The sequence below is a fragment of the Mercenaria mercenaria genome, unplaced genomic scaffold, assembly GCF_021730395.1.
Source record: "Mercenaria mercenaria strain notata unplaced genomic scaffold, MADL_Memer_1 contig_1104, whole genome shotgun sequence".
In the NCBI taxonomy this organism is placed as follows: domain Eukaryota; kingdom Metazoa; phylum Mollusca; class Bivalvia; order Venerida; family Veneridae; genus Mercenaria; species Mercenaria mercenaria.
The window spans coordinates 12375-38987 of NW_026459079.1; the positions used below are offsets into that span (position 1 = coordinate 12375).

At 35.0% G+C, this 26613-nt stretch overlaps 2 protein-coding genes across 3 annotated transcripts; both read left to right on the plus strand.

The window, feature by feature from the left end:
- The first annotated feature begins 240 nt into the window (after window positions 1–240).
- LOC123551280 (perlucin-like protein) lies at window positions 241–16536 on the plus strand. Its single transcript, XM_045340094.2, has 5 exons — window positions 241–394; window positions 10449–10516; window positions 14731–14816; window positions 15184–15274; window positions 15474–16536. The coding sequence occupies exons 2-5, from the start codon at window positions 10450–10452 to the stop codon at window positions 15692–15694; spliced, it is 465 nt and encodes a 154-aa protein (XP_045196029.1). The 5' UTR covers window positions 241–394; window position 10449; the 3' UTR covers window positions 15695–16536.
- A 5513-nt stretch (window positions 16537–22049) lies between these two features.
- On the plus strand, window positions 22050–26398 carry LOC123551278 (conodipine-P1-like). 2 transcript variants are annotated; one of them, XR_008368795.1, is made up of 3 exons: window positions 22050–22312; window positions 24282–24473; window positions 24881–26398. XR_008368795.1 is itself a non-coding variant. In XM_053532320.1 (2 exons), exons 1-2 carry the CDS (start codon window positions 24288–24290, stop codon window positions 25097–25099), a joined length of 405 nt encoding a protein of 134 aa, XP_053388295.1. In that variant the 5' UTR covers window positions 24282–24287; the 3' UTR covers window positions 25100–26398. The 2 variants fall into 2 exon arrangements, 1 of the variants encoding a protein (XP_053388295.1); XM_053532320.1 differs by lacking the exon at window positions 22050–22312.
- The last annotated feature ends 215 nt before the right edge of the window (window positions 26399–26613 follow it).

The window sequence follows — 26613 nt, forward strand, 5'->3', positions numbered from 1 at the left end:
GCGATTAAAGAGCAATAAATTTAACAAGAAATACGCAGTGCTTAAAAGCATACCAAAATCATTATTTTTACATTTTTGTTATACTCTACTTTGTTTGTCCTGATTATGCATGATTGAAATTCAACAATTTGTTTTTACACACATCTAGGTTTTATCCAATAAAACAAAATATAGTAAATACAGACAAGCAATGAATAGATAATCGCACTATCTTATTTGTAATTCGTCAGTTATGTAATCTTATGTAATCTTTGGCAAAATGACTAACTACATGTAGTTGTTGTAAAACAAAATGGACAAGTAAGAAAATCTTCCTGGATTATTAGTGAATAATTACCTCGATCTACGCCAAAAGATCAGTTTGCTGTGATTTCAAACTAAAGGAAGTCTGGAAGTAAGTGGAGTTTATGTTGCGTTTTATTCAAAATAATTGACCCGCGCCATGAGAAAACCAACATAGTGCGTTTGCGACCAGCATGGATCCGGACCAGCATCCGCGCAGTCTGATCAGGATCCATGCTGTTCGCTTTCAAAGCCTATTGCAATTAGAGAAACTGTTAGCGAACAGCATGGATACTGACCAGACGGCGCGGATGGATCTGGTCTGGATCAATGCTTGTCGCAAATGCAGTATGTTGGTTTTCTCATGGCGCGGCTCAAATATCTTTTTGTGTTGATAACTCCTTACAAATATGGCATTTTAAATATGAATGTACGCAGTTTAGATGTCTTAGTGTCGTTGTAATTCTTTGAAGTGATTACGTAAGTATCTTTTTTCATTAGAATGTACAAGAGTAGACTTCTATCCATTTGAAAATACAATAATGGCAGGATGTGTGCTACCAAATCGAAATTTTCGAGAAACTAACTAGAAATTGTACCGATACGTGACTAGAAATTACGACTCAGAATATCAAAACTTGTAAACTAAACATAGCTTCTTAAAATTATATTATACTTACACCACATTTCGAATTACGTATACCACCATATCAGCTAGAAATTTCAAAATATCTTGCCTTCTTGTCCGTAATATTTGAACGTTCATCCGCCTGTCAAAGTTCAAAACAAAACAGTTAATGAATATGTTTGTGTCATGACAAGTCATTTTATTGCTTATGAGGTAGTAAAATAATTGTAAAGTTGAAGTATCTTTCTACATTTCATTTCTAGTACATGTAGTTCTTAAGTGTCAGCATATATAATTAAAATTTCCCTTTCCTTCTTGTATGATATGCCCTTAAGTTACTCTAGATGACGTATACCTATTTATCTATGTGCAGTATGGGTACACGTTCGTTTCGTAGTGACTCGATCCAGGTAGAATACATGCCAGATAATGCAAAAATAGTGAAATGAGCAAAGTTTGAACATATCCTGGCAACACTCTATGCTACTCAATAACCGAAGTATTCGAGTGACACAGTTTGCTACTCAAATGGTAACCAGTACACAATAGTACATGTATTGGTACGGCTAAGTTTACTTTCTAAAGAGGCCAAAACTTTGTCGAAACATTGCTTTTTTAAGTGCCATAACTACCCCGTTGTATTCTGTGGGCCTTCATGGCTACTAGTCGGCTACCCAAGGTACCTGGTCGTAGCCAGGATATAAACATATCTAGTCATTTATGATAGTCAGCGAACTAAAATTTAGAGTTATTTAAGTGGAAATATTCAGTTAGTCAGTCGAAATTTAAAAAAGTCGCATGTGGTCAGCATTTAATCAAACAATATATATTGTCAGTTTATATTTTGTATATATATTTAGAGAAAATGAAATTAAAGAAATATTTCATGCCTTAATATAAACAATCATAATTGAAGTGTATTTTGGTACGAAAGAACATGGCAGTAGATTATGGTTTAAAACATTAAGCTTACTTTTCAACTCCTGTATTCAACAGAACGGAAGTGCAGATCATTAGTATATTATTACTAAACATTCGGTTTCTACTGCTGTCTAATGCCAAAGTGATTTCATGGACCTACCCGATCAAAATCTCGGGAAATGTGCTGTTTAGTTAAGTTAAAAGTCCATAACGAACATTAAAGAAACAAGATACACCGCAATGCGTTGCAATTGTACCCACCGCCACTGCGTTGGAATCACATTTTGGTTGTTTATCTTATATGCCTAGGTCACTTAAACCAAGGTTAAGATCACACTTGCAGGTCAAACGTCAAAATAGTTCAACTTCGTGTCGACTCGATATCATCTAAACCACTCAGAGGATTTTCATAAAACTAGCACCAAATATTTAACTCAGCATAAATTATTAACCTCGTCAAGACAACATACAGAGCGCAAAACCAAATTCATTATGTTCAAGGTCAATGTCACATTTGTCGGTCAAAGTTCATAATCACATCATTTACTTTACCTGTATCAAAGCGGCGTCATGTAGTATTAATAACCTTAAGTGATAGCTCTACCTTTTCATTAAATGATTGATTTAGTTATTATTTTAATAATTTATCAATTAAATGATTCCATTAATTTGCTGCAGCGACGAAAATTGCACTATTTCAGGAACACAATATTTACCATATTTTCCGATGCAATCTTTTCATGACATATCCATTACAAAATCATTTAAACTTATGAATTTTATCATTATATCTTGTATCTTAGTAACATTGAAAACAATAGACTAAGTGTGACACGTTAATACACACAAATACTAACGTTTCTGTAGAAATGCATATATCATAATATATGCAATTACTGCCTTTTTGGAAGTCAACATGTGAATTTTTATTAACCAGATTTAAATGCTACATTTATTTAATTTTATCTAACCTATTTTTTTCTATTTTATGACAGATGATGCAATCCATTTACAGTGATTCAGTAACATATTACGTAAAAATTTACTTTAGCAGCTATTATTTTATCATTCTGAAAACCGGACGAGAACCACATGACAAATGGACAACAGACACCGGTAAGATTTGATGTTTAATGGACGTTGCCGCCACGGCGACAGCATAACCTGTGACGCTCTAATTATTTCTGGACTGACGTCCATCCCCTTAAATATTGACGACAGATCTTTATATGAGCGAGCGGACTGACGGACAGAAGCTGATAAAGTGATACCTTTGTGTCAGAACTTGACACAACACAAAACCAAAATTCTGTAAGTTTAATAATTTATTACGTTCTTTACTAGCCAAGATAAGATAACATTACACATTGTATAGTCATATTTATGAATACTAGTAGTAAGCTGCCATAATTATTAATAGAAGTATGGAAGATATTGGCCACTTAACAGATGACAGGGAATGCCGAAGCAACTGTCAACTGAAGAGAAATCCTATCAGCCGAGAGAAGAACAAGCCTACAACGAATTACCGGCAATTAACTAAGCTAAAAGCGAATACTGTTGCGGATTCATTTAGCAAATGGCAATACTGTTACGAATAAGGCGACGCCTAAGTACAAAACCAAGACACGTCATTTGGCAAGCGTAACAGTACAAGCAAGCTAGGATTGCCAGCACCTTATGGGCAAAACCTAGAAACGCAACATGGAAACTGTGCAAACGCAACAGTTTACTAGATTAAATCAACCCGATTACATACAGCTACAATAAAGGAAACCAGCCGCCTTTGCTCCATGACCGACGGGAATGAAGCCGGAGCCCCAACGACGATCACTGAGCAAACACGACCGTTATGATTACTGCAAAAATACTGAATTTGAACATTAATAACGGCGCGTTTTGTAAGACTGGCTAGCTCGACCCTCGACTGACAGAATTTTCCGCACAATAAGTGACAATTATAGTTAAATTTTTTTAAGAAAAAGGCTACTTGAAACATAATTATTCACATTATTTTCACCCATTAATTCTTATGCAGTTTATATGCAAACTAGAACTTTACTTCACACAATATAACAACCAATACTAAAAACATACTGATTTTGTATCTTAGCAGTGTCACTAGTCTATTTTTGTGCTAACAAAATGTACCACGATCAGTAATATGCTTGCACTGTTCATAGAAAGTTTATGTTCCACGGTTGCATTGTTCTCTTCTGGCAGCTTCCTTGGCTTTAACGGTTAAGCATGTGCAGCTCTGATAAGAGTCAGGAACTGAAATTATAAAGCAAAACACAGCAGCACAAGACAATGAGGCACAAAATAACTGACAATATGTGTAAAAATCGGGTGGGAGGGAGGGAAAACGAAGTCCGAGTTCGTAAGCTAAATTAGTTGAGTCCAGCTAAACGGTATTGAACCAAGTGGCAGTTGCACGGATTTCGTGATATTTATATGACTTTAGGTTGGTTCCCGGCTAAGCGGTGTTAGACGATAAAGTATAGTATGCTTGATTGGAACCAGACGTTCGCCTAACGATACGTCCCGAGGATAACCAAATGCATAGCAACGCATCAGAAACGGGTTTTCCAAGAAAAATAAAAGAAATTATTTATAAATAAAATAATTTGTATTATTTTATCATTCTGAAAACCGGACGAGAACCACATGACAAATGGACAACAGACACCGGTAAGATTTGATGTTTAATGGACGTTGCCGCCACGGCGACAGCATAACCTGTGACGCTCTAATTATTTCTGGACTGACGTCCATCCCCTTAAATATTGACGACAGATCTTTATATGAGCGAGCGGACTGACGGACAGAAGCTGATAAAGTGATACCTTTGTGTCAGAACTTGACACAACACAAAACCAAAATTCTGTAAGTTTAATAATTTATTACGGCCTTTACTAGCCAAGATAAGATAACATTACACATTGTATAGTCATATTAATGAATACTAGTAGTAAGCTGCCATAATTATTAATAGAAGTATGGAAGATATTGGCCACTTAACAGATGACAGGGAATGCCGAAGCAACTGTCAACTGAAGAGAAATCCTATCAGCCGAGAGAAGAACAAGCCTACAACGAATTACCGGCAATTAACTAAGCTAAAAGCGAATACTGTTGCGGATTCATTTAGCAAATGGCAATACTGTTACGAATAAGGCGACGCCTAAGTACAAAACCAAGACACGTCATTTGGCAAGCGTAACAGTACAAGCAAGCTAGGATTGCCAGCACCTTATGGGCAAAACCTAGAAACGCAACATGGAAACTGTGCAAACGCAACAGTTTACTAGATTAAATCAACCCGATTACATACATCTACAATAAAGGAAACCAGCCGCCTTTGCTCCATGACCGACGGGAATGAAGCCGGAGCCCCAACGACGATCACTGAGCAAACACGACCGTTATGATTACTGCAAAAATACTGAATTTGAACATTAATAACGGCGCGTTTTGTAAGACTGGCTAGCTCGACCCTCGACTGACAGAATTTTCCGCCACAATAAATTTTTTAACAAATTTATCCCCCAAAATTCTGCGTAGAAACCCAAATGCAGTAAATGATTACTAAACGAACAAAAGGTACTGCAACATATGAAATGATTAAACATCAGTTTTGTCGAAAAAGATGTTTAGCCTATATATGTTCTTGAATGTTTACTGTAACTACATTTTTTTTTTTTTTTAACTTAAGTTTTTTAGCAGTATATCCCTTAAGCCATCCAGATAGAACTCTAATCCTACGTCATTGAGGTGGACCCCGTCACGTAGCCAAAATTCAGTCTCTACATCAATGTCGTGTGATAGAGAGTCGTAACGACCTTTACAACTAACCAGGTATCGACCCCAACGATTAATTCTCCTTCTCTTGAATTCAATAGTTTTCCAAGACTTAAGGGCTCCTTGCCACTTGCGCCTGGGTAATATATCAACCCAAATGATAACTGTGTCAGGGAAAGCTGCTCTAAAGTATTTTATTTCTCTCTCAATAACGTTTCTGATCTGTAAAATAGATCGAGAAGTCAAATCGTTTCCTTCAAGGTTGATTACGAGGATCTTTGGTGGAGAAGCTAATAATACTGAAGCCTCAATACAATTGCGGAGCGTTTGCCAGCGCAGGCCTCTAACCGCCCGCCAAGCAATGGTCTTACCTGGCAAGCGGAGGTTTGGCTTTCCAGTAGTTCTGGCTCTAACTCCTGCCCAGTATGGGATCGAATCCCCCAATATCCACACGTCTATAAAAAAATAAATTTTATCAAAGTACGTTGCAAAATGCTAAGGCTATTTAAACCTTGATCAAGTGTGCGGCAGGTCAGTTAGTAAGTTTATAAAAAAGAAATGTACTAAGATCTGATATAGACTTTATATGAATCAGAGGACCAGCGGCCCATTCTCCTAATTGTTTCAGCAGGAAGTCCTGAAGCCGCGAGATCAGTTGCCCTCCCCATTCTGAAACTATGAGACCTGTAGTGGCCGTACCGAAATCTAGTTCTGGCAATGCATTTAGCAAGAACCCCCGAAAACTGAGATCTTGTGACGGGTACACCATTTGCGTGAATAAATAGGGGCCCTTGGAATTTTTGCCTTATAGACAAAAAGCTGTTAAAGGCTTTTACGGGACAAAGCTGGTGATCTACCCGTGGTAACTTAATGCTAATTGGTTTTCCACGCTGATTAGTTTTGAAACAGCGAAGTTTTATTATAAGGTGTGTATTATTGTTTGTACAAAATACGTCACTCAGCTGTATTTGACTATTTGTGCCTAGCCTTGGTGCAACTAGTTCACTAACTCTGAATAAGCCGTAATATGCAAATACGAATAAAGTGGAAAATAGTATGTATTCGTAATGATTTATCGTGACGAGCGGTAATGCGGAGCATACGTCAGTTAAAACGCTCCATGTTATAGGTGCCCTATTGTCTTTAGAAGTGCGATTTCTGTGACAGCCTTCTAATACTTTCTTCACTATAAAATTGTTAGTAATGTCATAAAACCCATATAATTTGTGGTAATAGTTTAACCCAGAAATGTATGTTGAAATGCTCCTTGGCGACAAGCCCTTCTCGAAACAATGGGCCATGAAAATAATTATGTGTTTAATTGGAGCTGGCCATAACGCATTTAAGTCGTAAGACTGTCTGAATTGTTGGAAAGTTCTAAATGCGACTTGGTAAGTTGAGAGAGAATTAGAGGCTATTCCAGACCGTAATAGCTGCCCGGCTCTAAATTGAAGATATCCCAGAGGAAAGCTGGTACCCGGCGCGGAGCTGAGTCTGCCTCTGGAGCTAACTGTCTGAATTTTTCCAGCTGAAATCGAGATAATGCGTCACAAACGCTATTTAAACGACCTTCAACGTGGTTAGCCTTTATAAGAATATTGAGCTGTAAACATCTTAATGCGAGAAATCTAACCAAACACATGACAAGGTTTGACTTCGACGTTAATTTATTTAGAATGTGAACCACCGCGATATTATCACAGTTGAACTTTAATTTCTTGTTTTTTAGCTCTGTACCCCAAATAAACAATGAAACAACAATAGGGAATAATTCCAAGACTGTAATGTCTAAAGTTAACCCAGCTGTGTACCATGATTCGGGCCATTTAGCGTTACACCATTTACCTCCAAAGTAAATACCAAAACCTGTGCCGCCCGCGGAATCTGTAAACAGTTGAACGTCCTCGTTTGTGACCCAGTAACGGTCATGGAAGACAGATATCCCATTAAAATGTTCAAGGAATGTTAACCACATTTCTAAATCGAGGCGGATTTCTTTCTTAATACGAATATGATGATGTGGCTTAGAAAGGCCACAAGTACTGTTTATCAGGCGGCGAACGAAAGGTCTACCAACTGCAATGGCGCGACAACAAAAGTTCAAAGAGCCAATAAGGGACTGCATTACTTTCAAGGTTGTTTTAGGATTACGTAATAAGTCTTTTATCTTACTTATAACTTCGTGCACTTTTGAGATCGGTATTCTGACCAACATTTCAGCTGAATCAAGTTCAAGGCCTAAATATACGAGGACCTCCGCCGGGCCGACAGTTTTGTCCTCAGCCAATGGAACCTGTAATTCTAACATAGTCTGTTTGAATGACTGTAAGGCCAAAGCAGAAAGTTCAGTGTTTCCTGCCCCGCCGAGGAAATCATCTAAGTAGTGTATCAAATCTGTTGATTTCATTTTTGATTTGGCCAAAAATTCCAAAAACCTAGCAAAACGTTCGAAAGTGATGCAACTTACTGAAGCTCCGAATGGCAAAGATTTATCGAAATAGAGGAAATTTTTAAAACGGAAGCCTAGCAGTTCAAAGTCAGCAGGAGAAACCGGTATTAGACGAAAAGCACTCTTTATGTCTACCTTAAATAACTTACAATGCCTACCTAGACGTTGGACTAACTTGACAGCTTCGTCGAAATTTGTATATTGAACTGAGCACAACTTAGGATCGATGAAATCATTGACACTTTGATTTTTTGGGTACGAAAGATGGTGAATCATTCTGAACTCGCCTGGGGTTTTCTTAGGCACAAGGCCGATCGGTGAAACAATAAAATTTTGAAAAGGTGGCACCTTGAAAGGACCTGCAACCATGCCAGCTTCGATTTCGGTATTTATCTGTTTTTGTATAATATCTGGATTTAGGTTTGTAGACTTAAGATTAGGCGAATCTCTAGCTTGACGAGGACCGCTATATTGCAGTGAAAATCCGTTTTTGAAACCATTAATTAAAAATGCTGCCTCAGTTCGATCGTAAGTTTTTAGACCTTTCTCTAAAGCTGAAATATTAATTGGCGAAAACGCTAAACTGTACAGGTCTAAATTGTGTGGCACCTGGGTAATTCTATTTTGAAGGCTGACCTCGGCCTTGACCCCTGAAAGGGCGGGCATATGGACGGGTACGAAACGGTTGGTTAAAAGTTGTTTGGCTATTCCCTTGAGGTATATTTTGTGACTGCTTCTTAGGACACGTCATCGCAGGGTGAGGCTCATTACACAGCTTACATGTATGTGCAAACCTGCAATTTGGCCACCTGCAAGAACCTTGATTGAAATCGTTGCATTTGAAACTGAAAGAGGTCGAGGGCCTAGAGCTGTTACGCACTTGTACACAACGCCACCAGAGGTCATTGTTAATAACTGACCAAGGGGAAGGCGTGAGAGCTTGGCGGAGGCGAAACTGCTCATCATAGGACCTCCAAGCATAACCCCCCTGACGCGTAGCACACTCACGAATCGTGAACATGTAATGAAGGAGCTCATAGATTTTGTTCGAGTGAGAGGACAAATAAATGGACGCATAGATAATAAAGGCATCAGTCCATCTTTCGATCGAGTTAATTTTCTTCTTACATTCCTTTTTTGAAGATTCGATATGACCATCGGGACCGACCAATCTTAGAACATTGCCACTACAAAATTCTGATAGTTCAACGGCACCTTTCAAAAGAAGAGCCAGATTTATATACTCTCCCCTACAAATTTGTTGTTTAATTGAGGAAGGGACGTGAGCAGCCAAATCGTCCCCAGCTAAACGCATATCCGGTAAATTTGAAAGGTTATGAGAGTTACTTTGGAATAAAGGGAAGTTTGTGGAGTTACAACCTGCGTCGGCCGGAGATAAGAGCTGATTTTGCCTACGTGCAACAGAGCTCCCGCCGCCCACCTCAGGTGGCAACACCCCAGAATCCCTTATAAGAGTATCAAAATCAATTAAACGAGACCTACCCGAGTCAGGCTGCAGCAGGTCGTTACTATCTTCATCAAGGTCATCTGCAGTCCTCTTCTGGCCACGAGGGTCCTCCGGTGGTGGGTCAGTCTGGATTTCAGCATTTTGGACAGCAACTTCAGCCTCTCCATCGTTCTCCAGGGCCTCTACACGTACATTTGCAGCGGCATTTACGACGGCAGCTTGCCGGTCTCGACGACGCAGTCTGTCGTTTTCAGCGTTGTTTTGGCGTGCATTACAACCCAAATTTGCAGCATTTATGTCGGCAGCTGGCCTGTCCCGACGACGCAACCTCATATGTGCTTCATGGTGTGCGTTTTGCCCGTTTCCTCTCCTGCGAAATCTCCCTCGACCACGTGGCATTGTGTGTAAGCTTTGAAAACGAAGTCCGAGTTCGTAAGCTAAATTAGTTGAGTCCAGCTAAACGGTATTGAACCAAGTGGCAGTTGCACGGATTTCGTGATATTTATATGACTTTAGGTTGGTTCCCGGCTAAGCGGTGTTAGACGATAAAGTATAGTATGCTTGATTGGAACCAGACGTTCGCCTAACGATACGTCCCGAGGATAACCAAATGCATAGCAACGCATCAGAAACGGGTTTTCCAAGAAAAATAAAAGAAATTATTTATAAATAAAATAATTTGTATTATTTTGTTTAACTTCAACAGTAATATATTTTACATATATTATATACATATATTACATACATAAGTGATCAATAAGAATGTACCACATTTTTACATTTTTTTAAACTATGTGACTATGTTTAGACCAATGGAATGGAATATGATTACAGACTTCATATTACTGAGAAAACTACTCGATTGACGCTAAATATGAGTATACTTTTTTACTTTACAGAATGAATACGAGTATATTAATACTGTTCGTGGCAATATCACCGGGTATAATACAAGTAGCCATTGCAGGTAATGACATCAGAACAGACAAATATATGTTAGTTATTTTCCTTTCACAGTCAACAATGTCTCTTACATATACCTAGGCGAGGAGTATGTAAGTTTATTCTGTCTAGTATAGACTTATAAGTTCGTTTCGAAGTAAGTGAAAATGATTTTAATACGTTAAAATTGGTAATACAGTCATGTGACGAGAATTAGAGGGAAAGGGATAATATTTTATGCTATATACTATTATATAATGAATGGGATGCAACTGGCTGTAATCATTTTCAAGAAAAGCTGAATGTTTCATTTTTGTTGTTTTGGATAGCCAACTGTCCAAACCAATACAAACTGCACCAAAACTTTTGATGTTTTTAAGGAAACAATTGAAACATGTCTAAAAAGGTGCCTAAAAATCGATATGGATTTGCAACATGAAAATCCAAAGTTATCACTGCGAAACATCGACAGGCGGCTGTTACGTGTCATAAATGGTACTATACAGCAAAACAAATCGTGTGCAGTTTAAGTTTTAGCTTTTTAAACTGTAATAATTCACCAATCGCTTGAAGCAAAAATCTAATCGTCGTTCATACTTTTATTTATTTATTTGTTTACCAAACGACTAATGAAAGCGTTTGTTACATGTGTTTGTTACATGAAGAGCAAACTGAAGACCGTAACCGTGAAACTTAAAGGAGAAAGTACTTTGGCGTCATACTTAAACAAATCTCAATAAACGGTAAGATAAAATGCACAGTTTTGGTACTTTTTATTAAATGCCATTGTAAATCGGACACAATCTTCGGTTAATACTAACTTACGGGCAATATTGGGAATACATTATGTTGCAAATCAGTGACGACTGAATTTAAAGCCAGTTGTATCCCTTTAAGGACTTTGGACACTTTCTATATAAATTTGCCTACTCCAAAAGTGAAAACTAAACCACTAAGAAATAGATATTTTATTACAAATACCATCAAAATACATACTTTTAGTATTTGAGATTATTTCTTAAAGTAAAATTTTCAATATGTATTTCATAAAACAGTGATTTTTTGCTCTAAATAGAATTACGTACCCTGTTATATACATATAAAAGCTATTTCTCTTTATACAACACTGTTCCCCCACGTGCATCAAAACCATATTTGGCCAGCATAAATTATGTAGTATTAATTACAGTTATTTGTTTTCCTTTTATTTTTGTATTTTTTATATCGTTTTCATTTCTTTATTTTTCACAACTTTTTCTGTGCGTTTATATTAATATCCTTTAGACACATACTAAATGTCACACGCATTCATTACTTCATGTTCTTCCTTTTGTGAAAACTAAATTGAAGATTGTTTTTTGTGGCGGACTAGGCTTAAACACAACAACAAAGAGGCAATATGTGCACAGCAGTTAATCTGATCCTGACTACAGTCTATCAAACAGAAATAACGCTTGGCATTGATATACGCTTCTTGTCAGGTCATATCAGGGACGGTTTCACATTCAGTATGATGCCATTAAAGTGTTGTGTCAAGTCGCTTTCCATGCAGTTGGCATACACAAATACGGATAGACTCGAAAACGAACTAAAAGGTCCAGCCGAGTTTCAGGTGAAATTTTTATTCTTCTACTTTAGCCCTACAAATGACACATTTCGAATGCGTTTTGCCTACATCTTAAGACTTGATTTGCACAACATTATCTTTAGCAGGGTTACAGTCAGACTCATCCTGAGTTAAATTTTTCCCGATACAACATCCTTAGCCAAGCCCTACAAAGAAATGTCATTTCGCATACATTTTATTACATTTTTAAACCAAATATGGTCTGTGCCACTGGAACTTATCCCCAGCAAAAACCCACCCTACGGCCTTGATAAGATGAGGATGACTGCCTTTTCTTAGTATTAACATACATATCTGCCATCACTTATAACAGAGTTATACATACATGTACATGTAAATAACCAACTGAACCACTGTAATAAAACCGGTCACTTATACATGTATATCTGTAGCATTCCTATTCACAAATGTAATGCATCAATAACTTTACACTACGAACAGTGTATAGATAACAATGGATAAAAAAGTAAAGTAAATTTAAATCAAGTACAGATTGTTTGCGAAAATATCGTTCTTTTTTTTTATTTATGTATAGGATTTTAATCTGAAAATGTTATTTTTTTCCTTAAATAAACATGTTTGCCACTTTTTTTTCAATTGGAATTCATATATTTGAATTTACCGTAAAGTGATGACATTATATCTTTACGGAAATTAAACATTTTATATTTTTTTCAAAAAATATACCCTGGTTTAGATTAAATAAGAAAAACATCTTGATAAGAACAGATACAAACCAGTTTTTGCTGTAATAGGATAGATAACACATTGGTTTATATGTGATTTAAAACGATTTGGGTATTTTTTGAATACTTAATGAGAATTTTGCATTCAAAATATAGGTTAGAAGCATATGATAGTGTCCGAAGTCCTTTATAATAGTATACAGCATAAAAATATGAGCCCCTTCCCTGTGACGAGAATGGCATACTCTCCTGCTTCTTTGTACGTAGCAATAGCATGTCTGTTCTTTGTGGTTTAGCAAACGTAAATGGTAAAAAAAGAATGCTGAATTGTCGCATTTCAAATTCTACCATAATCTGATTATGAATTATGCGAAAAAACCGGCAATGTCACGATAACAGAAGTTTTAACAATATTCTCCGATAAAATTCTCTGAAGGTCTTTGTTTGCTTATATCAAACAAATGAATTAAATTAGTCACGTTTTTCATCGTCTGCTAACTATTTTTGTCTCCAGTTCCCGGTAGTTATTTTACCGCGTTTTCTGCTTGCAATTCAGGATTTTCTCATGTTTTCAGTGCACTATATAAGTGATTGTTAACTGATATTCTTCACTCGAGGTTGAATATTTGACAGCATAACAAGTATTTTGATTATTTGTTTATTCCCTGCCATCCACCCTTACAGACATTTAAGTTTCTTAATAGTTATTGCTGATGGATTGTAGCAGTATTCGAATATTAAAGGCAGATTTGACTTTTTGATTTTGATTTAAACAAGATTGATCATTTAGTTCTAGAGAGATTCCTCAGGCCAGACAGTACGTCTCCTTTATGTTCTGATAGAAAATACGGTTCACAGTTACGTACCTTATATTTCAAGGGTCTTTAGACATGAACAGTTCCTTGATAATTACTGTTGAGAATTCATGTATTACTAGAACTTTAAAGGCAGATATACATTTAACATTATATGAGAACATTTGAATTCTTCATGCCAGACTCGGTATCTACATTTAGAAAAGTGACATTCATTAGTACGCATTTAATTCTATATCAATATATTTTATGCTGTTTTTTCCCCATGCAATGTTATTCTTTCGTTATCAAATGTAAATTGCCGTTATCCTCTTTTGAGCTAGTTTTCATTTTATTATGATTTTACCTTGAAAGAATGTTATGTTTTTACACACTGCACATTTTTTTCTTATTTTGTGGTTGTTCAACAAAGCTGAGAAAGACCAGAATGGCCATCTTATATGCTGTTTAACTATTCCAGATTAGATGAGTTCAAGTTATTACATTTGGTTCATACGGCACCTGATAGAAAACACATTTTTACAGTTTAGATTTTCATGTACATCTGATTATATTTTTGCCTTAAATGTTGATAGTATATTTTCAGGCTGAGTGGTGTACAAAGATAAGATAATCACATTTACCCCACTTCTACTAGTCGATCATCACCACATCGCACAACATCGTACCATCTGACATTAGCAAGACAAATATATTCGTATTTTTTGTACATTGGAATGCTGTCAAATACTAAGACCTGTATCCTATATTTTGTTTGTTGTTTTTGTAGTTAGGAACATGAAATTAGTGAATAATTGATTTACTCACGACAAAGAGTGAGTAAAGAACATTATTTTCTTGAATTTTCAAAAATGTATGTTTGATAGTCAGCTGATTAAATTTAGTAGATTAAGCAAAGAGTGAGCAATTGATTACATGCTTTTACAAATCTTTTTTTTTTCCAAGCAAATATCTTAGCTGATTAAGATTTAAAAAAAAGTGTTTTAAACGACACACGTTACGTACGCTTTATGTTTCAAATAACGAAATAATGTTTTTTATGGTTATGATTTATGTGTTTTTGAACTATGTTCACAGTCGGTATCAAAGTATTATTTTTGTAACGATCTAGGCTGCTGTCCGGATGGATGGATGCCACACAAATCCCGTTGTTACTATGTTGGTTATGAAACAAAGCTGACGTTTTCCGCGGCAATGGTATGGTAAAAAAAATCTTGTTAATACAGTTTCTCAGATACCCATTGCATTACCGTTCGGATTCTGACTGCGGTTTGGCCTGCATGTACTGTCTAGTCATCCAAAAACACCAACAAAAACACCATTTAAAAAGCAGCTTCATTTTTATTTATCTGAAATCAGGTAAAAATCGATGAGCCAGTCCTTAAAGTAAAAATCATTTTACAACAAGGTTATCTTCTAACTGTGTTTTCCCATCTGTCCAAATCCATAGTTTATGTTAACGCAATCACATTACTTCATTGCCAAATTTGCAACATCTGAATGTAATGAGCAATTGAAAAAGACCAATACATGTTCGTACCAAAGAAAATTATTTATATTTCAGGTTTATTGCCATGTCCGGGGTGCGCAACTCGTACAGTTTGAATCTTATGGAGAGTATTCATTTTTGAGAAATTTGCTAAAGAAAACGCAAGGTAATTATCTAATTAATTTGCAAACTTTAGGGACCGGTTATTGTTCTCCAAAATAGATAAAAACTAGTGATAAAATTATATTCTCTTAACATTTGATATATCTGTTCAGTTTTTTTAAACAACGTCAAAGAAATTTGTAAAGTGTGTTTGACTGACAATAAAACATCGACTACATTATAAAACCTAAATTTCGTTTTAGCATCAGATGCTTGGATAGGGTTATCTGACCAGAAACACGAAGGCATCTGGCAATGGATAGGCTCTAAAGGATTTGCAACATTTTCAGACTGGGCACCAAACGAACCGAATAGCGCCAATGGCGGTGAAGACTGCGTAGGATTTTTTGCATCTGAAGACTACAAGTGGAATGACTTTTCTTGCACAGATAAGTTGATACCCGTATGCGAGAAGTCATCATAGTTCTATAGGTGCATACAAAGAAGCGTTAATACCGTGATAAAGCCAGAGCGACATTCCAACAGCTTCTTTTTTCAAACTATAAAACAGTTTTTATTTGTACTGCTCCCTGAACTCGTTTTCGATAATTTCCTAAAAAAATATAATTGATACAGCTTTGTCAACAGAAATACTTTAAACCATCGCGCATCTGTTGCCACAAATTTCAAACAACAATTAAGTAAACAGTGCATCAAATTTATTTTCAAATTACGTATTGCTATTCAGATAAGTATGAAATTGATAAGTGTATCATTTTGAACTGTTGCTGTTGCAAGATAATAAAATAACACAGCAATGTTGTTAACACTTCTTGATATACCAGATCCTTTACCTAAAATTGAAACAAATGTAAAGGGGTGAGATTTTACCTGTTTCATGTGAAACAATATCTAAATGAATGTGATAACAATGTTGAATTTCTTTTCCGATTAATCACAGAAGAAAACTTTCAATCAAATGTTACTTCTAATAAATAACTGAAAAGCCTAGGTGCTCTCCCGAGCATTGGTTTTTTAGGTGTGAGTAAAACCAGCGACCTTCCGTAATCCAGATGGATGGCTTCTTCACATGAATACATAAATACATGTAATGATTATTTCGGACCAAGATCGGCGAAGAGTAACTGATTGGATGCCAGCGACTTTTAGCTATTCGGACAAGGAGCCAATCTGTGTCGACTTTGTGTGTATGTATGTATATAGAATCTGATGTTGAACTTGTTTGGAAAGAAACGATGTATTCAAGTATGCATACATTCAGTATATTTTCAAATTCATGCGGAATTTCGTCTCTCCATATTGCTAAAGACGTTGCATTGATCTCGAAATTTTGGAAAATTGAAAGCATTTGCAATTCTACAATTTGGAGACTTGATGTAAAAATTTGAAGAAAGTTTTCAAAGAAAATCGCAACATGCTTGATATTTTTTACCCAAGAACATATAGGAAATTCTAGTAAAGCCAGTAAAACTACATTACATTGAATAATATGTGAACAAATCTAACTGCTGACAAAAATGGTTACAGATTCGACAACATTTTAAAAGGTAGTTTGTCTCGAACATCTGGTATCATGCTCTGATATAATTCAGTCCTAAAGCTATAAAATTCTTAACTTATGATAATATATTATATTTCATTATCTTAAATCGGTATCAACAAATGTGTCTACAAAACACATTTTTTGTTTCTCAATCACGTGGCATCTACTCCGGAAGGAAAACATATAAGAGACCAATTCCTCATAATTTACGAAAATATCAAGTAAGCACCAGAAGAATTATTTGAAAGATTTGCTCTGAAAGCTGTCATACAGGCTCCGAGATGTAAATCTTACGACCATTATGTTTATAATTGTTTTAAAATTACTTAAGAATAAACATCCACTAAAGAAACTAAGGAAAAATTGGCTTTACAATTATTCTATTTATTAATAATTTCCCTAAATAATTTTGTTGATGTTTGAAGGTATATTTTTACCGACAATCCTAATGCAAAAAGATAACTATTCAAGCTGTCAGCGCCGTTGCTGTGGCATTATGTCCGTGGCATTATGTCACAATCGCTAGGTATTTTGTGACCTTCAAATATTTTTGTTTATTTTACCTGGTTCTTTGCGAGTACGTTAAGCAACTGACTACCCAGTTTAGCTAGGTAACAGTTCTACCAACAATATATAAGCTACAAAAACCAGTACTATTGTTTTCTTTTCCTTTTTCGATTCGACACCTGAGTTTGAGAATAGATTTACTTTTAGAAAAATAAATTGCCAGAGCCCGATCACCTTACCTTCCCCTTCAAAACTTTATAACAGTTTACATGTTCATTAGTTATTGTGTCTGCTTTGCTCTAATGTGTTTCTTTATAATTTTTTTTTCTGGACTGACTGTAACACTGTTCATCAAACAAGAGGAACGAATTATTAACGTTATATCTGGGCTTGAAGGGACATGCATGGTGTAAGAGCCAATCAGACAGTACTTGGCTGTACATACGATATTCGATATTGACATTTCTTCAAGCGGATCAGTTCGTTGACTGGACAGACTGCGTAATAATAAATTTGAAAAAATGTACGACATATGTGTACGATATGTATGATGTTTTACATATTCTAACTTTGCTTTTACATATACTTGAAATAATATAATTGGCAAAAAGTGGATCAGTCAGTACTTGTGTTTTGTTTTCGTTGCGTGTAAATGACAGTTTCATTTTTGATGTACAGTGTGTGCAATTCGCCAGATGATACTCTAATTACAACTGAAAAACATTTAGTTGTTTACAAAATAATTAAAATGTTTGAGAAACTATGATTAATACCTTAACAGTTTGGAAGCAAGAATGATAGATAAATAATGTTGTATATGCTCGCAACACTCTATATTATTATATCACTTAACAGCGGAAAAAAATCTGTCGACCGAGGGCAGATTAGGCGGGCCTAAAGCTTCACAAATTTAAAAAAAAATTTTATCTTTATTTGTAATTTTATTGTCTTTGTCGGTTGTTTTCTCCTATATCGACGTTGGGTACACGTTTTCATTCTCGTCGGTCTGGAACATATACAACAGGACTACTTATACTAGTATTTTTATAGGGTAATTTGAATGGAGGTAAGATAAATTTTGACTTCAAGTCTGCTTGTGTTTATAGGTTTTGCCCATGTGTTTTGGCAATCCAAGCTTTCTATGTTTATTGTCGCACTTTCCAAGTCTTTTACCTGAGCGGATTCAAGTCAAGATGCGTTTGATGTTTTGTCCCTTTGGTTGAAATATGTGCTTTATTCGCAACAGTTTTGCTACTTATGTATTGGGTAATGACAAACAATTGCTTAGAACTCACTGTCCTAATAATGCTGGCTGATAAACAGTTGCTTCGACATTCCCTGTCCTACTTTTGCAGGCTGACAGATAGTTGCTACGGTACTTCCTGTCCTAATAATGCAGGCTAGCTTGTTCTCCTTTCGGCTCACTTTTCATGATAGTCAATTTCTCCGGCATTCCCTTTCCGTTAAATCTGCAAAATTTATGTTAACGTTATCATTTACTGAAACTCGAAACCCCTTGAATAACAATGATAAATCGTCCATTTTTTTTCTTTTATTTCCTTTTTCGAATGCTTAATTACTATGTATAATATATTATGGTACATGATAAAGAATTATAACTTATTCGTTCAACGAAAGGGGAATCCCTTGTACATGTTGTAGAAACCACTGACTTTAACACACCTCATATTAACCTCAAGTTATTTATATGTCTTTTATGATGTTTGTTGTAAATAAAGAAGAAGCAGTGCTTCCTTTTAAAATGTTGTTTTTTTTCAACAGATAATGTCTGAGAAAGCAATTTAAAGGTGACACTATAGTTATGCCTTTTGAACAATATATCGAGCACAAAATACGAAAAGAAATGTAAACTGATGACAAAACATCAGATAAAACCTCAAGATCTTCAGTTAAAGAAAAGAGTTTTACATTGTTTTTTAGGACACGCTTTATCTTTGCTTTTTACAGGCTGAGACAGATCAAGAGGATAAACTGAAAATACCATGATAAAAAAAGTTTAAAAGATAATGGAAAATGACATTTTAATATTTATGCGACGCTGTTATTATGCTATAAAACTGAGATAAAATCAACGTTGTGCAAAGTTATCTTATCGGGCTTTCAGTACAGACTTTTTAAAAAGCTGGTATTGAATAAAAGTTTAAAAAAAGATGTAACCTATGCATTCTTTGACCTCTTAAGTGTTATGGTCCCTATGGCATGCTTATATGTATTGACTTTAAATCTGCCATTTTTAATTTGCTGTAAAGTTAAAAGTTGTACAATAAGGAAAAAAGGAAAACATCACATTGACTCTTTTCAGGTTCAAAAATCTGAGGGTTTTAGTATATATACTTAACAAAATTTCTGACACCTCCATCGCAACCCCCACAACCCCGCCCCCACAACCGATATCTTTAAGCAACCAACTTCTTTAATAGTATATTTTTGAAAACTCTAATGCTTTTAGAAAAATAAACTTCCAATAACATAATAAGATTTCAGTAAAATGAAGCGATTGTATTTACAGCCCCAAGTCTTACTTTTTTCCTTGACATTCAACTATATTTCTAAATGTATGAGAATGTATTGAATGTACTCTTAGAGTTATGAAAGATATCGTCAAAATATCGAGGAATGATTTGGTATGTATAGCATACGTATAACCTATTGCATCATTTTCCCGTGGAAAGCCGAAAATTTTATTTGAAGTCATAAAGCAACATAATTTTGGCGAGTGAAAGGGTGCTGAATCATTTTCAGATCGATTGTCAAATAATGATTGCATTGTTGATGAAAAAGCAAAACAAATGATAGTTATCAGGTTTTAGAAAATATGCAAAATGACAACACTAACATAAATATGAAGCGAAAGTAAATAAGGAAAAGGTAAATAAACGAAATAAACGGCTGGTGTATGCTTTCCAGCTAAAATTGCAATGAGATATAACAAAGCCGTATATTTAATTACCCTCTTTATAACTTTTTTACTGTTTTCATTTTGCCGCTGCATATTTCCTAAATTGGTACTTTGTGCAGCAATTGTTGTATAGGACACAAGAATTTTGTTTGTTACCATCATTTTCAATTAAGCTTAGCTTTAGTAGTGATTTTTTAAGTTTGTTTTGAGTTTAACGCCGTTTTTCAACAGTATTTCAGTCATGTAACGGCGAGTAGTTTACCTAACCGGTGTTCCTGGATAAACCTGTTCTCAGCAAGTAACTGCCAATTTCCCACATTCATGAATTATTACAGGTGGAGGGCAAATGATTTCAGACACAATGTCTTTTATCACTCAGGTTTTATGACTCAGGTTAAATACTTTTTAAAATGTTTGCAACACAAACTTTTAAGAACCTTATGTGTATTTTTCACTTAGTTAGCCATAACTCTGGCCTAGCTGAGTAAAATCCTAAAGAGAAACACTTCACAGGCTATAAAACAATCCTCTAATGTTTTATGATTCTAGGTCAAGTACATTTTAACATACATGTTTCACAAACTTTTTTTTGAGTATGTCTGGACAAGAAGTCTGGTCTTGTGTAATGAAAAAACTTAAAAAAACAAAATATGTCAGGGGCCATAACTCCTACACGACTGAATGAATCCGGACGCGAAACCCCAGGTGCACAACCGCACATGCTGACCAACATTCCTGTAAACTTTGGTGACTCTAGGTCAAATACTCCTGGAGCTAGGCGCGACACAACATTAAAATGACCAATTTTATACTAAGTCAGGGGCCATAACTCCTATACGACTGAATGAATCCGGACGCGAAACCCCAGGTGCACAACTACACATGCTGACCAACATTCCTGTAAAGTTTTGTGACTCTACGTCAAATACTTTTGGAGCTAGGCGCGACACAACACTAAAATGACCAATTTTTACAAAGTCAGGGGCCATAACTCCTACACGACTGAATGTATCCGGACGCGAAACCCCAGGTGCACAACTACACATGCTGACCAACATTCCTGTAAAGTTTTGTGACTCTACATCAAATACTTTCGGAGCTAGGCGCGACACAACATTCTCGGAAGGACGGACGGACGGAGGACGGACGGACGGGCAAGAGCAAATCTATATGCCCCCACCACTAATGTGGGGCGGGGGGCACAATAAATCTAGCAGAATTGACTATTATGATTATTGTGTGATCATACATTAAAATTGTTTTTAAAAGCTGAACTCTATTTGGTACGTATTTTTGACAGACGTCGCGTGAGGGAACAGGTAACAAATGCATAGGCAATAACATATGACCATTGAAGGTGAAACAAATACTCTGTTCACAAACTTCAGATAGCAGATCTCTAATTTATAATGTTCGTTCCTTATAAGCAACAAAAAAACACACACAAAAAAACAAACAAACAAAAAATATCACACACAACTGTTGCAGCTTTTTTATTAACAATGTTTACTTATTCATGATGAAAAACAAGGAAAATATAGGTGCTAAACATTGAATAGATAAACTGATAGAACATTGTTAACATTAAAACTTGCACAAATCATTAGCTGACATTAACATATGACACGTTGGTTGCCAACGTGAGTTTTGCCGGCATGAGTAAAATAACCGGAAACGCCCCGGTGTGAAAGAAAAAATGTTCCCGGAACACTCCCCAATACGCGAATGAATAAGTATGTTTTTGTTTAAGTGACTTAATTACGTATGGACAACCATAAATCATACTCATAATCACCTTAAACGTGTTGGTGCCTTTTAATGAAACAGTGACTCGTGTAACTTAAGTTTTGTACTAAATTAAGACTCATTTTCATTTTTATTTAAAGAAAGACCTTCAAGAGTTACAAATAGAAACTAACAAAACACAAATGGTGTTTCAAATTTAGTCTCTAAAGAACGTCGAATTATTTTGTTTTTAAATTAGGTGTACCAAAAAGATATGACCTAGCACTAACCTAAAACTTCCGGGTAAATCAGTATATGTATATCCCGAGCTGCGGCAAACGCATACAAAATAAATTATCACCACAGGATAAGGACTTCACTTACCTGTAAGTAGTGTTTTGGATGTTTTCTAGCTAAAATTATTTAAATTTCCTTGGGTAAGTACACATTTCATTTTATCTGATAACTTATGAAACGAAGATGTTATTTCATTTTTCGCTGAATATGTACATTAATGAAACTATAATAAATGATAAATTCTTAACTAGCTCTAATAAATTCGGAGTTAGACGAAATTGTAAAGGCGTTAAATAGGTTCTTTCTGATATTATTGCTAGCAGTAAGATTGAGTATAAACTCAACAGCACTGCAACCATACTAGTTAATCTTGTCTTATATTATCATATTATTCGTACAAATACATGCTCTCTTGCTGCCAATCATTCTGTGTATATATCAACAATCCCGTCAGCAACTGGTGTAAAGTAACAATATAGATATTTTGATGATTTATTTTTATCTTTTTTTCAACCAACACAATTATCGTTTTAGTTTGATTATTTTACATAGATAAATGAATAAAAAATAAACTTTATTTAAACGTATTTTGATCAAGAGAAACGATTCTTTTTAAACTGAACGTTAATATTCTAGATTCTTATAGGAAACATTTCGTGCTTCCCTTAATATTATTGTATTAAAAGATTACAAATTGTTTATTTTATAACTTGTCTCATGTAATTAAAAAATGAATGTCTTTGTGCATTTTACACTGTTTTATTATTTATATATAACTTGTGTACATATATAAGACGTAAACAATTTCAATATTTATTTTAAATAAAAGAGCCACAGCAATGAAAAGCCCTCTGTTCAGATTTTGAATAACTATCATGTAACAATGAGGAAGAGAATGAGAACGGGAACACTCAATTTTATCATTAGTTTCAAAAAGGGACAAACGGAAAATAATATCTGTCGCTCAATGCAAGTGTTAAATAATTACTAACAAACAAAATTAAAGAGAATAGGTACGGGAACAATTACAATTTCCAATGTTTGTTTTAAAAGCGGATTATTGAAATTTGAAAATCTGTATGTCTTAGTGTTAAGTAATTATTTTAAAGACTAATAGAATAAAGGGAACAGGTATTCTTTCAATAACGGAGTCCTGAAAAAGAGAAAATATCAATCCGTAAGTTTGAAAATAAACACATTTTTACATTAAATGAAATGATGAACTCAATCAGTCACGCCGAAAACAGAAATTTGTATAAAATCTGTATAAAAGGCAAATTTCCTCTCAGTCAGATCTTTCCGACTGAATAACATACAATGTACTTAAGTAAAAGTTAAACATGCAACAATACTTCTGTCTCAGAAAAAAATACGTAGGATTATTTGTTATTGTATCAGAAAGATATCTTACGGAATTGGCCGGTGGAAAATGAATGTGTTTTATATATATTGTTTATTATAGATACATCTCCTTTATTCCTTAAATTTGATTCTATACAAGAAATAAGTACTTTTCTAAAAGCGGAAAACAAAAGTTATATACAAAATTACCTGCCAGGATGCCAATTTATCTTTGTTCTTTCCCTGTTGTAAAAATTATTATCATTCAAAGGGTTTTGTGGTTTGGAGCTTACATGTAGTTGAATTTAATCTGTAAAATAGTGGTGCAGGCGTAGAGTATTGGGCTGCTGATCCGTTGTCTTGAGTTTGAAATAAAACGAGATCGAATATTGCTCAAAACCCTTCATTTTCTTAACAAGACGTGAGTACTGATCAGAAATCCGTTAAACATTCATCGAACGTTGTTTACAGAGGTTATATGACTGCAAAAAGTCAATACAAAAGTAGCATTTCTATTTTTTTTAACATTAAACATCTATTGAACCATGTTTCATAACAAAATGTAAGTTGAAATTAATAACGAATGTATAAAATGGCATTATATATAGAAAAAGCACGTTGGTATAATATCTTTACTTTATTCACTTAAAGATGAAAAATATGTGAAAGCAATTTGTACTTTTGAAGTCCGTTTACATATATGACGTTCTTTTTCAGCTCGGGATGAGTAAAATGTCTGTCACACCACTTGTAGTATTGATACTTGTGTTGGCCCTGGCAACTGGGAAAGTGGCACCATGTTATCCTCCTCAAGGAAGGACAGACGGTTGCAGCCCTAAATGGTTATCTTACCCCTATAAAAAGTTTTTCAGGCCAGAGTGTAACAAACATGATACCTGTTATGCCTGTGTAAGTATAAAGTATTGGCCTTTGATAAATGTTGCTTATCAACTTGATAAAGCAGTAGTTCTTGATATCTGTACTCCGTTTTCTGTATTTAATTTAATTTAATCTACTTCATTAACCCTTATATTACATTTTCTGTGTGCATAACACGGAGATACGAAATTATTTTTGAAAACAGAGACGAAACGACTGAACCCGTGATGAATATCCTAAATTTTTTACTGACTTGTCATTAGAAAATGGTTAAAACTTAGTGGTTTGCGGATACAAATAGATAGAATTATATCTGATATTACATGTATATACATGACTGTGTCTTGTCAATATTAAGTTGCATGCGTCTTTTGGCGAATCTTTATGCATGCAAATTTTATTATTTGTATTATTCTTGACAATAATATTATTTTTAGGGCAGCCACTCTGGAATGTCCAGAAAAGTATGTGATGACAAATTTCTCGACAACCTCGAATGGCGCTGCAGAACAGATAAAGAAGAGAGGGACGACCCAGACAAATGTCTCACGTGGGCGAGAATAATGTATGGAAGTGTTCGTCTGTTTGGTGAAAGAAGCTATAAAGACCCATCGCGAGACTGGTGCAATGAATACTGGGTTGATAGTTGCCTATAAAAGTGCATTCAGGGCTTCCTGAAAGATTTGATGTAACCCTACTTGCTTTCAGTTAAATATAAATTGCATTCATGTAGACGAACATTTATATAACAACTGTAGCCTTACGAAAACATCAACAGTTTATGCTTCTTCAAATCGGAAATGTACATCAAAATGCATTGAAGAAATGATATACTGTTGAATTTTCAACTCGAGCTAGTTACAAGCTTTCACTTTCTATTTATATCTATCAGCTGTATTGTGTATTGTAACTAAATGACACTTTTATAATGTATACAATTTGTTTTATGTTATTCGTATATAAGTCAGTCACTTAATTATCATTTTTACTTCTAGCCACATCAAACTGAACCCGTACAACCAATATGACTTTCGGCTTACCAATTGCCAAGTACACAGCTGTACAGTCCATAAAATAAACAAACGTGTTTGTAAACATGGGCGGATCCAAACGGAAGGGGAAGAAGCATTTTATAGAAATATTTTGATGTCAAAATACAATACATATCTTAGTCCTAACCAACCTATAAACCGCCGGGTCAATCTATTATATAAGTACAACAACACGGCTGACCCATTTAAACGAGCTGTACAATAATCAGATGTTTACAAACACGTGGTCCCCTTATCCGTTACTGTTAGATCTATATATATCCGTATATCCGTGATAAAGTACATGCATGTAAAACAAAACATGATTTTTACCAAAGTCTTATAGGTAAATCCACAATTGTAGTATATATAATCTCATGTGTCACATTCTACATTCCTGAAAAAAGCACGCCATAATTAAATACATGTAAGTTACACACCTTGTCCTGAATTAACCACGTGTCCTATGTTTACTCTCACGTCAGTTAATCACGTTTTCCTCCCACGCACAGTCTATAGTCTATTTCAATTACTAGTACTTTTGCCCCTGATTGACTTGTCCCGGTTTAAAGTTTAGTAACTAAGGTTAATAAGGTCATCTGGGTATTCACGTCATTAATGAATTAGTCAATTATGACTCGTCCCGGGTTAAAGTTTAATAACGAAGGTAAGTAAGGTTATCTGGAATTTCACCCCTCCACCTCCCCCTAGCCTTTCGCCCCCTGCCTTTTGAAATATGACCATCATAATTTTTTGTAATAACTGTTTATATAATGAAATAGAAAAAAAATGTTCGCTTGCTTACTTTCTTAGAAATATCATGTCATGTGAAAATTTGTAATAATTTACTCACATGTTGTATCATTATGTTTTACTATATTATATGTAACTTGAGTTAATCGTGTTAATAAAGTTATGCTCTGTTCTGATCTTTTCTATACGAATACACCACTGAATTGTTGCATTTTTTTATGTTAATACAAATAGGTCGTAACTTGTTCTTACGCTTTGAAAAAAGTACAAACTTGTATGTTATGAAGTCTGATTAGACTGCTTCCGGAAAACCATCTTCTCTACTTTTTATGTGCTTGTATATATTACATTTTCTTAAAGTTTCATTAGGCTTTAAATTTTATGTT

Bases quoted from the DNA above. Each gene is read 5' to 3' on its own strand.
- LOC123551280 (XM_045340094.2), top strand. From the start codon at position 10,450: ATGAATACGAGTATATTAATACTGTTCGTGGCAATATCACCGGGTATA. The intron at 10,517-14,730 runs GTAATGACATCA...GTAACGATCTAG, and splicing joins AATACAAGTAGCCATTGCAG to GCTGCTGTCCGGATGGATGG. The intron at 15,275-15,473 runs GTAATTATCTAA...ATTTCGTTTTAG, and splicing joins TTTGCTAAAGAAAACGCAAG to CATCAGATGCTTGGATAGGG.
- LOC123551278 (XM_053532320.1), top strand. From the start codon at position 24,288: ATGAGTAAAATGTCTGTCACACCACTTGTAGTATTGATACTTGTGTTG. The intron at 24,474-24,880 runs GTAAGTATAAAG...TATTATTTTTAG, and splicing joins ATGATACCTGTTATGCCTGT to GGCAGCCACTCTGGAATGTC.